This window comes from Chlorocebus sabaeus, chromosome 2 (assembly GCF_047675955.1).
Source record: "Chlorocebus sabaeus isolate Y175 chromosome 2, mChlSab1.0.hap1, whole genome shotgun sequence".
In the NCBI taxonomy this organism is placed as follows: Eukaryota; Metazoa; Chordata; class Mammalia; order Primates; family Cercopithecidae; genus Chlorocebus; species Chlorocebus sabaeus.
In genome coordinates, this window is record NC_132905.1 from 96,422,749 (window position 1) to 96,436,947 (window position 14,199).

At 53.5% G+C, this 14,199-nt stretch overlaps 1 protein-coding gene across 2 annotated transcripts in view; it reads left to right on the forward strand.

Annotated features, from left to right (window-relative positions):
• Positions 1–13,919, forward strand: part of UBASH3A (ubiquitin associated and SH3 domain containing A) — a 53,824-nt gene extending 39,905 nt beyond the window's left edge. The window contains exons 9-14 of one of the 2 annotated variants that reach the window (XM_007969125.3): positions 1,123–1,245; positions 3,082–3,174; positions 8,684–8,828; positions 9,545–9,651; positions 10,565–10,674; positions 13,389–13,919. In XM_007969125.3, coding sequence (XP_007967316.3) covers positions 1,123–1,245; positions 3,082–3,174; positions 8,684–8,828; positions 9,545–9,651; positions 10,565–10,674; positions 13,389–13,526 — 716 coding nt within the window. In that variant the 3' untranslated portion in view covers positions 13,527–13,919. The remainder of the gene's footprint in view (positions 1–1,122; positions 1,246–3,081; positions 3,175–8,683; positions 8,829–9,544; positions 9,652–10,564; positions 10,675–13,388) is intronic. The other variant, XM_007969138.3, reaches the window with a different exon arrangement.
• The last annotated feature ends 280 nt before the right edge of the window (positions 13,920–14,199 follow it).

The following is a 14,199-nucleotide window of genomic DNA, read 5'->3' on the forward strand; positions in this document are numbered from 1 at the left end:
AGTCTCTGCCCATGGAAATCCCAGGGAGGGAGTCTTCAGAAAACTCCTACATGGAACCTAAAACATAAGCATGAAAAATAGCCATTGCGCCCTGCTGACCCCTGCTGCCTCCCACTGCCCCCCACCCCCACTCTGGGTTTGTGCAAGGCAGCGGGCCAGGATGAAAGGGCCTGGCATATTCCGGGGTGCAAAGGGCAGGGGCTGCTACGTATGGCAGAGCAGGTCTCAGGAAGGTCAGTGTGGCTGCTGGAACCTACTAGTAGCCAGGAGGCTTCGGGTCCCTTTGGAGAATGTGAAGGAAAACCAGAGTGCACTGGAGGGTGCAGTGTGTCGTGGTGCCCTGTGTGAGGATAATCAGTCACCCTGACATGAGACCAGCCCCCCGACTTGCTGGCCACTCCCTCCTGCACCAGACGCTGGGGTATGGGTGTTACCTCACTGGCTCCTCACAATTGCTACTCTTTCCCTGTTTTTTACTGATAAGAGAGATGAAATCATTTGCTTCTGGTTGCACAGTGAGGAGACGGTGATGCCAGGATTTGCCACCAGACTGTCAGATCTTAGAACTCAAGGTCAAACTCCACGTGAACTCTGACACCAGGCAGCCTCTGGTGGGAGAGAGTCCCAGTGAACCCACCTGGCTTCCGGCCTGGCTTCAAGCAATTGACTAAAGAACGCACAACACAGGCATCTCCAGTTCCAGCACTCTGTCCCCTGAGCAAGAAGGATACGTTTAAAGCTAGGGGGATGGATCATTGATGGCAACTTCAGATACTTACCAAGTTATGCTAAACCGGTCATGGAGACACTTTATCAGGTTCTTTATCAGGAAAATGTAGGAGTGAATCTTGGTGGGGCATTTGGGGAGGACAAAGAGAGTTGCATAGTTCCTGGGGCTGAAACTTAAGTTTCCTGCGTTTGAGAAAATGTTGTGTGCACAGCCGAGCAGCACTTTCTTCTCAAATTGAAGGCACGTTGCAGAGCATATTCAGAAACAACACAGTTGACAATAATTTCAATAATAACCTTGCTGTTAGAGTGGGTCTTGGTCTTGGGGGTTTTGTGGAACAAATCTGTAGTAACTTGATGAAACTGAACATCTGATGCTTCTTTATACTTCAGGGAAATACTACAGGCCAGACCTGAACTTCCCTGGTAGTCTGCCCAGACGGAGTCGTGGGATCAAAGACTTTGAAAACGATCCCCCATTATCATCGTGCGGCATTTTCCAGTCCAGAATTGCAGGTATGTTTGAGGGCTGTGTAGTAGGAAAAGTAACAATAACAGCAACAATGATTACGGCTAACGGGTATCCAGCCTGAGCCCTAGTTATACACCCTTTGATACAGTGTTAGCTTTGTCTCCAGTCTGTTGAGGAGGCTGGGGCACAGAGAGGTTAAGCAACTTGCCCAAGGTCACACAGCAAGAAAGGGGCAGTGCAGAGGTTTGATCTAGGAATGGATGATTCAGGAAGTTGCGAGGAATGAAAGACAGGCATAGAGAGAATGAGAGAGGGGAGGAAAAATCAACAACCACTGTATGCACCAAGGAGCTCACTTTACAATGGAAAACCACATCCTCTCATTGGTTTTATTTCAAAATCTGTCATTTTGGGCTTCTGTTTCATGTCTGGCGGTTCTGCTTCTATGTGACTGAGTTTTTTTAAACAGAAGAGACCACTGAGTTCATCAACTCTTCATTTCCTAAATTCAGAAAATGGAATGCAGAGAAGCAAGTTACACCAATGGTTAATTGCAGAGACCTCCATGGCACACTCTCCCGGGCCCCCACCCAGTGGTGTGCTCAGAAATGTTTAGCCACCTGCTCAGAGCAGGGTGGGAAGCCTGAGTAATAGAGTTGTAGAGTTATAGAGACATAGAGTTATAGAGTTATAGAGTTATAGTTATAGCACTTGCCAAGTGCAGTGGTGAGAATACTGCACTCCCTGACAGCTGATTCCAGGCTCCCACTGTGAGGTGCCAGAACGATGAGTCGGGAGGAGACGGTGGTCCCAGGCCTCTGTCCCTAGCTCGTAGGTGACATCTTTTGTCTTCCTCTCCTCTTCTCTGCGTGTCTCTGTGCACAGATTTCCCCTTTTAGAAGGCTGTCATACTGGACTAGAACCCACCCTAATTTAATTGATTGAGGTGCACACCCTTATTTTAACTTATCACTCTGTAAAAATCCTGTTTCTAAATGAGTCACATTCTAAGGCACCAAGGGTGAGGACTCTAACATGTTTTGCAGGGGAGGGGACACAGTTGAACCCAGAAGAGCCTCCACTGGAACCTCGCTCACCAGCTTTGGGGCTGTGCAATTTTTCTGCCGTAGGGACTCCCATATTTCCCTGAGAGCAGGGCTTCCAATATCACAGGGGGAAAGGCGGTGTACGGGCTTGTCCTTCCATGAGCCGCAGTGGGTCTTGAGTTTTCTCAAATGACCACACATGTGAAGCCCGGCCCATTTCTGAACTCACAGTGGTGCAGATCCAAAGCCCAGGCCCACAGGGCTGCTTCCCTGCTGAGGGTCTTAAAGCCTGAAGTCAAGGTCTCTGCTGGACTGAATTTCCATTGGGAGCTCAAGTCTCCTTCCAGACTCATTCTGCTGCTGGCCAAATTCAGATCCTTGCAGTGGGAGGACTGAGGTCTGTTCCTTGCTGGCTATTAGCTGGGGGCTGCTCCCAGTTCTCGATGCTGCCCACATTCCTTGCCATGCGGTCCCCTCCATCTTTGCAGCCAGCAATGGAGAATGTTTTGCTGAATCCTTCTCACTTCACGGTTCTCTTTTTTCCATGACTGGCTGGAGATAATCACTGCTTTTAATGGGCTCACCAACTTGGTCAGCCCCACCCACCTTGGATCCCCTCCCTTCTGCCATAGGATGTAACCGTCCCAGGAGCAACAGATCATCTTGGTCACAGGTTCTGCCCATACTTGGGGGCTATGCAGGGTGTGTCGCACCAGGGAGTGGAAACCAGAAGCCCTTTGAGGACCCTGCCTACCACAGGGAGCACATGGCTCATCTGCCATCAAAGGCTAGGATTATGAAGGGGCATTTTCTGCCTTTTTCACTATTTTCCAGGGGACGCGCTACTGGACAGTGGCATCAGAATCAGCTCTGTGTTCGCCTCCCCAGCCCTCCGCTGTGTGCAGACGGCCAAACTCATCCTGGAAGGTCAGTGAGAACCTCGGTGAGCTTCTCCTACTGCCTTGACCTTGTGGCTATTCTCCAAGGGGAGTGGGAAGGGAGAGGAGGTGGAATTGGATGACTGGCAATGAATGACCACACCAAAGTCATCAGGCAGGTATGAGCCAGCCCTCCAAGGATGCTGGCAGGCACGCTGAGTCCATGAGCGTGCCTGGAATACTAGGACCGTCAGACCAGTAGGGGCTGGTGTAGCTGAATGCCAGGGCCTGTCCTCACACTGTTTCTCTTTGGCCTCCGTCAGCTAGACATTTTAAAAATACACCTGGAAAGGACCATTCGAAAACCTTGAGAGCTGGGAACAGCTGCTATGCTTCCTTCTAAGTCTGAAATGCATGACCTTTCCCAGGGAAATGCACTGCACCAGTGGAGCTGTCCAGCATCCTCAAAGGCTGATATGTGTCAGGAAGCCCTGGGCAGACCCTTCTGCAGCTCCCATCTATGGGAAGAAGAAAGTTTCTGCCCAGAGGAGAGCAGCCTGTCCCAGAGGCCTGAGCTCTGCCTTCAGCCTGAACCCTGTCCTGCTCCTCTTTGTCTGGGAAGAGGGATGAGATCTCGGTCCCCAGGCAGGGACTAGCTGTGGCCAGGAGCACGGGTGACATGGGAGAGGGCATGTGACCTCCGTGGTGACAGGGGAGAGGGCAGAGCCCACAGACGCAGATGCAGCAGGAGGGCAAATGTCGGGGACAGGGCTTGCCTCGACTTTCTCAGAGACCTAGGAAGTCAGGCCACCAGCAGAAAGTGGGGGCAGGGACTGTGGGAAGTTTGGAGTGCGCTAAAGGTATGAATGGCTGTCAGGGAGAGGGGGCCCAGGTCATGGGCTGGGAGATGCAGGGTGACCGCTGGGCAGCACTCAGAGCCCACCCACAGTTTGTGAGCATGAGTTTAAATGGAGACGCGTTAGCCGGACTAGGGGGTCAGCTTAGATCGGGAGTGGGTAGAGAGCGGGATGCAGCTAAGCGTGGGGTTGAGCTGTGAGTACAGAGGAGCCAGAGGGGACGGGAAGACTTGAGGGCATAGTGAAGGGGTGACCGTGCCCATGGACTTCCAACTAGGTCAGCTAGGAGGCCGAGCACGGGGGAGGTGAGTGCAGGAGAAAGGAGGTGATCCGAGCGAGGGTCAAGATCCACGAGGGGGGCTGTTTGGAGACAGCAGAGTTTGGCACTGCACCATGGCAGGGCTGCCGTGGCTGGAATGACAAGTCCCAGGTGGAAGGAATGGGTGCTCAAGGCAGGGAGGAAGCCATGTCCTGCAGGAAAGGGGCAGGAATGGAGGGGCCATGGAGGAGCCATCCCGCAGATGGTGGTCTTGCTGGGACTTGCACATGGGGCCACATCAGAGCTGGGGCCACGACCGGCAAGAGTTGTTGGGGCAGTAGTGGATCCATCGCACACGTGTGCATTGCCGGTTCCCATGTCCTCAGATCCCCTCTACCCCATCAGAGAGGCTCCTCGGAGCACCTTCAAATCCAGGTGCCCAGGAAGCCCCGGCCAGGAGCAGACCTGACTCCACCCACAGAGCCTCTCGGGCTCATCATTCCTGTCCTGTGCTCTCCTGAACCTTCCATCCCATAATCCAGTCCTAGTTTCATGGGCACAGAAATCCATTTTATCAGCATGTAGCATCCATGATCCACCTTCCACGCACTTAAAAATGTCGAGACACTTTCTGCCCACCTCAGTCTTGCAGCTTCATCCTTTCATTTCCCTCCCAATTGTGGCACAGGACCCCAGCCCCCCGCACAGCATCTCAGGTCACAAGACAGAAATGCAGATTTATTTCACTTCGCCTTGGAGGTTCCCAGGTTAATTGCATCGCCGCCCCTCTGGGCTCTCAATGAGCACGTTGAAGATCAAAGAACAATATCAGCTTATTTGACCAAACCACGAAAGGACTCAGGAATCCCCAAAGGCCTGACGGCAGTGTAGCCAAAGCCCAGAGGCAGCTCCACCAGGAGGGCAAGCAAGGCTTCCACAATCCTTGTCCCTCCTCACAACGCTTGCATGCACATACGCATACCACACACCACACACACACCACACGCCACACACACACTACACACACCACACACACACCACACGCCACACACACACCACACGCACCACATGCCACACACACACCACACACACCACATGCCACACACACCACATGCCACACACACACACCACACACACCACACACACACCACACACACCACATGCCACACACACACCACACACACCACATGCCACACACACACACCACACACACCACACACACACCACACACACACCACACACACACCACACGCACCACATGCCATACACACACACCACACACACCACACACACCACACACACACCACACGCACTACATGCCATACACACACACCACACACACCACATGCCATACACACACACCACACACACCACACACACACCACACACACCACACACCACACACACACCACACGCACCACACACCACACACACACCACACACCACACACACACCACACGCACCACATGCCATACACACACACCACACACACCACACACACACCACACACCACACACACACCACACACACCACATGCCATACACACACACCACACACAACATACAACCACACACGCCACACACACCACACACACACCACACGCACCACACACCACACACACACCACACACCACACACACACCACACACCACACACACACCACACACACCACACACCACACACACACCACACACCACACACACACCACACACACCACACACCACACACACACCACACGCACCACACACCACACACACACCACACACCACACACACACCACACACACCACACACCACACACACACCACACGCACCACATGCCATACACACACACCACACACACTACACGCACCACATGCCATACACACACACCACACACACCACACACACACCACACACACACCACACACACCACACACACACCACACACACCACACACACACCACACACACACCACACACACCACATGCCACACACACACACCACACACACCACACACACACCACACACACCACACACACACCACACGCACCACATGCCATACACACACACCACAACCACACACACACCACACACCACATGCCATACACACACACCACACACACCACACACCACACACACACCACACACACCACATGCCATACACACACACCACACACACCATACACACACCACACACCACACACACACCACACACACCACATGCCATACACACACACCACACACAACATACAACCACACACGCCACACACACCACACACACACCACACGCACCACACACCACACACACACCACACACACACCACACACACACCACACACCACACACACACCACACACCACACACACACCACACACACCACACACCACACACACCACACACACCACACACCACACGCACCACACACCACACACACACCACACGCACCACATGCCATACACACACACCACACACACTACACGCACCACATGCCATACACACACACCACACACACCACACACACACCACACACATACCACACACACCACACACACACCACACACACACCACACACACCACATGCCACACACACACACCACACACACCACACACACACCACACACACCACACACACACCACACGCACCACATGCCATACACACACACCACACACACTACACGCACCACATGCCATACACACACACCACACACACCACACACACACCACACACACCACACACACACCACACGCACCACATGCCATACACACACACCACACACACCACACACACACCACACACCACACACACACCACACACACCACATGCCATACACACACACCACACACACCACACACACACCACACACACCACACACCACACACACCACACACACCACACGCACCACACGCCATACACACACACCACACACACCACACACACCACACACACACCACACACACCACACACACACACCACACACCACACACATACCACACGCCACACACGCACCACACACACCACATGCCATACACATACACCACACACACACCACACACACACCACACACACCACACACACCACACACACACCACACACACCACACACACACCACACACCACACACACACCACACGCCACACACCACACACACCACACGCCACACACCACACGCACCACACGCCAAACACACCACACACCCTACACACGCACCACACACACCCCACATGCCACACACACACACCACACACACCACACACACCACACGCCACACACACCACATGCCATACACACACACCACACACAACATACAACCACACACGCCACACACACCACACACAACATACAACCACACATGCCACACACACATCACATGCCACACACACACCACACACACCACACGCCATACACACACCACACGCCATACACACACATACACCACACGCCATACACACCACACGCCATACACACACCACACGCCATACACACACATACACCACACGCCATACACACCACACGCCATACACACACACCACACGCCATACACACCACACCACACGCCATACACACACACCACACGCCATACACACCACACACACCCACATACACCACGCACCCATACACACCACACACTGCAGGGAGGAGTCAGGGAGGACTCGGGGGCCTGGTTAATGGGGAGGACTCAGGAGCCTGGTTGATGGGGGAGGACTCAGGGCCCTGGTTGATGTGGGAGGACGAGGGGATCTGGTTGATAGGGGAGGACTCAGGGGCCTGATTAACTTGCTTTAACTCTCTTTTCTAAGCATGCTTGATGAAAGGGCTCCTTCCATGGACCTAAATCACATTTGAGGAACTAATTTTATGCCCAGCATTTGAGTTCCCAGTGAAAACATTCAGGTCCTTTTTTCCACCCAAAAAGAGGTGGCCTTACTTTATGGCTCTTCCTTTAATCAAAATATAGAATGCTCGGGAAGTGTGAGTTGCAGGGAGTCAGAATGTTCCAGAAGATGGCTCCTTCCATTGTTCACCTCTTGCCCAATCTGTGCAAGTGTTTATCAGGAAAGGGCCTCATGAGGCCAACATTCTTCGCAATGGGTCACATCTTGTCCATTGCTCGGTGGATCCGCCATGTTGGAGGATGCGGCCGGTGGGCTGGTTTCATGGGTGCTCAGGTGAGCCCCAGCATGAGCCTGCTGCCTGGGACACTCACCAGCTCTTGGGAGACTCTGGTCCTTCCTGGCACACAGGGGGCCATCACTCCTCTGATACCTTCGCACTGCTCATCAGTTTTGACCTCAGAAATAGCATGGCTATTCCTAATCACTTCTTTGCCAAGAAGAAAATCACACTGTTTAAAAGGTATGATTTAGACTTGTGTGTGACGGTCTGAGATCTAAACGGAGACTTATTTATGCAAAGTCAGGGTAGATGTTGAGGATGATAAACACTTGTACTCTGTTGAGTCCAGAACTCAAACTGGAGAAAAAAATCAAGATACGAGTGGAACCTGGAATCTTTGAATGGACAAAATGGGAAGCTGGAAAAACCACCCCAACCCTCATGAGCCTGGAAGAGCTGAAAGAGGCAAATTTCAACATCGACACTGATTACAGGTATGCTGCTCTAAAGTTCTCTTCCACTGGGGCTTTTCCAGTTCTTAGTAAGGAAAGGTTTCATGACACTGTTAAAGTGGTGAGAAAGACTTTATTCAAGAGGGACTGCTGCAGTGGGGTTTTGCAGCAGGGGAGAGAGGTGGGGCTCAACTCCGAATACAAGGAAAAGTGGGGAGTTATAGCTACAGAGCAGGGTGGGAGTTGGTGGATGGAAAATTTCTGAGAAGGTGGGTCATTCTTGCTAAACTAACCTAAATGGGGACTCTTGCTAAAAGCAGGCCGAGGTGATCAGACATCACCTGGTGGGGGTGGTAGAGGACAAGGAACTTGATCAGATTTTGAGGGTAAGAGGTTCTTGCTAAATTCACTCTGCAAGATCAGACACAGAAGCCCGAGGGTCAAGACCTCATGGAGAAGAAGGTTCAGAAGAGCTGGACTGGAGTTTGGTCAAGGAGAGAGTCTTTGTCATTCTCCACCCATGTCTGACTCTGCCATTGCGGAGCCCTCCTGGTGTTGAGTAAGAATGTGTGCTGGAGATTGACTGTCAGTGCTTTGCCAGTTTTCAGCACAAAACTGGAGCCTCCCTGTTGACCACGAGCCTGCCTGGAGGCAGAGCCATCCCAGAAGAACGTTCTCCTTCCCCAGCTAACTGCAGCCGCGCCCTCCTAATCCCTACCAAGGGCCAGGGCAGCAGCCTCTCCATCTCCTCCTTCCAGGCCCGCATTTCCCCTGTCTGCCCTCATGCCGGCCGAGAGCTACCAGGAGTACGTGGACAGGTGCACGGCGAGCGTGGTGCAAATCGTCAACACCTGCCTGCAGGACAGTAAGTGCCTCACCATCCTCTGTATGAACAGCCCCTGGGGCTTGGGGAATTATCTCTGAGATGGAAATTGGCCAATTTTCGGAACCGATGAATGCCCCCACTTCCCCTGCTCCCCACCCCCTATTCTCCAGCAACAAAATGTTCATCGCCGCTGCTACCGCTGCAGTAACCAGGTACATAGACACGCACTCCCCTGCCGCCCAGGCCCCGAGACCCCCCAGTCCTGGTACTGAGTACTGATGGGACCCAGGCCAGCAGGGTCAGCACAAACCACCCGTGTCCAAGGGATTTGAGGCAGCTTCCCGGGAAACAAAAGAGACAGACAGAGAGAAAGAACAACCAACTTCCAGGTGGAGCCCCCTTCCCTGACCATCACACGGGTCTCCTAACCCTCCCGTATTGCTTTGTCCTGGATGAAGCACTTGCAGAAGCGCTGGCTTCCCACACCTTCCCCCCGAGCTGGCAGGGACACGCGCGTCACCTGAGCGAGGCCCACCCGGCCTGTGGTCCCAGGTGCTCTTATCTAAAGCAGGAGTCGTAGCAGGCTCATGTGATAAAACCACCGGCTGACCTTTCTCAAGTGAATCAGGTCTGGCCTGGGCAGCAGCCACCGCTACATCCCAGTCTGTGGCTGACGGGACCGAGGCAGCCAGCCACCATGGGGGTGGCTCAGCTCACTTCCTAGGCCTCCCTGAGGCTGGTGGGCAGCTGCTGAGTACAGGGGAATCCATGAGCGAGGGTGGGATGCAGGCGTCACTAAGCGGTTACCAGTCACACTACTTCTAGCCCGGGGGTCTCGCCAGGCTTCGGGGCACTCTGAGGTAGCTCTGCCCCTACCAATTTGGGGACCCTGGTCTAATAAAAGGTGCTCTCTGGGGCTGCTTTGACCTGGAGGTGTTCTTGTTTCACACAGCGGGCGTCATCCTCATCGTGAGTCACGGCTCTGCGCTGGACTCCTGCACGCGGCCACTGCTCGGGCTGCCGCCCCGGGAATGTGGGGATTTTGCCCAGCTCGTGAGAAAGGTATGTGCCCACTCTTGGCTCCTTGGGCCACAAAGTCAAGCACCCCGAAGACACAGGTTTATCACATCCACTTCTCAGAATGAAAACAAGTGTCCGGCTGGCCCAGGGCTGCCAGGATCCACATGCCCCTGGAGACTGTGCCCACCTGCTCTTGTGCGAAGGGCAACTTTGGGCCGGGGCTGGTGGATAGGTCAGTCATCCTCATCATCATCGGTCACTTGCCGATTTTTTACCAGTCAGCTCACGCCATAACCCCTTGCAGCTCTCGTAGAAAAATGGACAGTCAGCCGGGCGCGGTGGCTCATGCCTGTAATCCCAGCACTTTGGGAGGCCGAGATGGGCTGATCATGAAGTCAGGAGATCAAGACCATCCTGGCTAACATGGTGAAACCCCGTCTCTACCAAAAATACAAAAATTAGCCGGACGTGGTGGCGGATGCCTATAGTCCCAGCTACTTGGGAGGCTGAGACAGGAGAATGGCGTGAACCTGGGAGGCGGAGCTTGCAGTGAGCCAAGATCGCACCACTGCACTCCAGCCTGGGCCACAGAGCGAGACTCCGTCCCAAAAAAAAAAAAAAGAAAAACAGACAGTTCAGGAAGGAGTCAGCAGTTTGGAGGAGGAGGGAAGAAACGACTGTAGTACTCACTTCTGGCCTCTTCTGGGGACCTGGGGCAGGGTGGCTGGTGGATGAAAAGGACCCCCTTGATCCTCTTGCCCTTGGAGTCACCCAGCACGGAACAAGCTTGTGCTGCTTGTAGCTATCAGAGTGCTCAGGTGCTGGCAAGGGCCTTGTGAATGACAAACAGAGGATAACGCACAAGTGGCATCTTGAACAACCTTGATTATCACCCAGCAAAGCGAGAGGGTGACATCCAGTCCATGGGTGAACTGAGGCAGGCAAACTCGGGAGTGTAGATCCCGCCGCAGGCCCAGCCCTTCCCTGCAGATCTACTCAAGGCTGGACTCCCCACGGTCCTGACCTTTTTATGACATTCATGAGTCCATTGGTCAGTGCCCAGGCAGCACGTGCAGCACGGACAATGCCTGGCATTGGAGGGGCTTGAGGCCCTGACCTGGCTTCTTCACATAGCACTGCCACAGGACCACACTGGCCACAGCTTGTTCGCCATAAGTTGTGGGCAAGAGAGGGTGTTGCTGAGTCCCCCCAAGTGGTCGGGGGCTTCAGAGGAGCCCAACTCCCAGGCCCAGTCCAGTGACACCAGCCAGGCGCCTGCAGGAGGCCTTAGATCTCTAGCTGCACCCGCCTCAGCAGCTGGATAAGAGCTTACGCACAAGAGGAGCACGCCTGCCACGGGTCATTGTCACTCAGCAAGTTGGCATCAGACACCCGAATCCCCCTTTCTTGCTCCATTTCCCTCTGCACCTGAGTAGAAACAGGCTTCCCCGGCAAAATGTTTCCAGGGTGGTGTGTCCCAATTATGATCCAGACGTTTCCAAGTGCTCTGGGTTCCTGAGCCACCAGGTGAGCATTGTCCAAACAGGGCCGCTCAACCCCGCCAGGCTGCACTGGTAGAGGTCTGCATGGATTTTCCTGGGGACTGTCTGGGGCAGTCCCGGCACCACCTGCTCCCAAAGTGCTGCTCTTGCTTCTGCAAATGGGTCTCCCACACACGTGCTCTGGTGCGTCCCTCCTGTCCCTGCCCGCCTTCCCACAGCCCCATACACACACCAAGCCCCCAGCCCCAGGCGCTCCTGGGGGTCCCTGTAACCAAGGGTGGCAGCATGGCACACGGCAGTTGCTGACAATTCCCCAAACCCATGAGCCTTTGTGGCCAAAGCTCCACCGGCTCCTTGGACCCTTCACCCCCTTCCATAGATGCCAATCCGGAACTTCCAAGCTCCTGGACTTTCTTATGCTGATCACGTGGTGTCCACCCTGCCCCCACCCCAAAATAAGCTGGACTTGCTCATGCGTATCAGAAAATGCAAAGGGGGCTCTGCCAAAAGATAGGCCCCCAAATCAGGGCAGCTGGAAAGGGAGCACTCAGGACCCTCCCCGACCAGCCCTTCACCGCCCCCCCCCACCCACAGCCTCTACAAGCACCAGGAGAGAATTGCCCCAGAGTCAGCACCAGCCTCGCTCGGATGCCCCTGCCCGTTGGCATTTTTGTAAATTTCATCTGCCTGAGGAATTTCTAGACATTAGAAAGAGGACAGAAAGAAAGAAAAGCAAAAGACAAAAAAAGGCTTCACCACAAAGCTTTGTTCCCACACGTCCATTTCACAGATGAAGGGATGGAGGTCTAAAGGTTCACTTTGTGCTTTTCTTTCGGGTCTGAAAACTCAATGTCTGTGTCTTTTTGTGATGCTGAATGTGAGAACATGAGTCACTCCTTAAGTGGCGGACAGCAATCTCCACCTCGGCCTGCACACCTTTGTGGTGGGGGTCGTTCTATGCATTGTAGGATGCACCACCTTGTAGGACCTCTGCCTGCTAGGTGTCGGCAGCACCTCCATCCTCAGTTGTGACAGTCAGAAATGTCTCCAGAATTACCCAGTGTCCCCTGGCTAGGGGACATCCCCCATGGGGCACCGCCTGGGCAGATGTTGGTGCCGTTTGATGGTGGCAGTGCCAGCCTGGGCAGTCACAGACCCTCCAAAATAAAGGAGCGCCTGACCATTGGCTTTGGAGATAGTCTGAAGTTGATGGACTTGTAAGATATTAACAAGTGATTTAAAACTCCGTTCTAGATCCCTTCCCTGGGCATGTGCTTCTGTGAAGAAAATAAAGAGGAAGGAAAATGGGAGTTGGTGAACCCACCGGTGAAGACCCTGACCCATGGGGCGAACGCAGCATTTAACTGGAGGAACTGGATCTCAGGCAACTGAGAGCCACGGTGATGTTCTCATAACCTCAGAGTGGAGAGGCAGAGACCACGTGCAGAGGCTGGGAGATGCTGCTCTTTCCAGAGGCGTCTTAGTCTCACCCAATGTGATTTGTAAAAGCACAAGACGCACTTTTATATTCCGGAATATTTCCCTAGGGCTTTTGCCTTTGTAACTCCCATCTGTGGACCCATCCTCCACCAGCTCAGCTGTGGGGGAGCACGGGGCAGATGGCTGGGTGAGGACACCACCCTGCAGCAGGTACACTGAGTGTCTGCAGCTGGGGACACAACTGCTCAGGACTCTAAATTCCAGGAATTAAAGACTCACCACACACGAAGGATCTAACCACTTCATTTTCCATGGTCTGATCATTAAATTCCCAATCGTTTTTTCTTTTTCTGCGTCCATCACTCTTTAGCCATATCCACATGGGCTAAAACAGGTGTAATAGTCAATAAAATGGGCCCAGAATACCGTCTACCAGCTCAAAACTGGGTTGCTGTTCAGTGCTGTCAACACTCATGTTACTATGTCTCTGTGGTTGCTGTAACCAATGGCCACAAAGCTGGTGGTCATGGAAAGAACACAAAATTCACACACACACACACACACACACACGCACATATGCATACACACAGGCACACACGTGCACACACACACACAAATACATGCA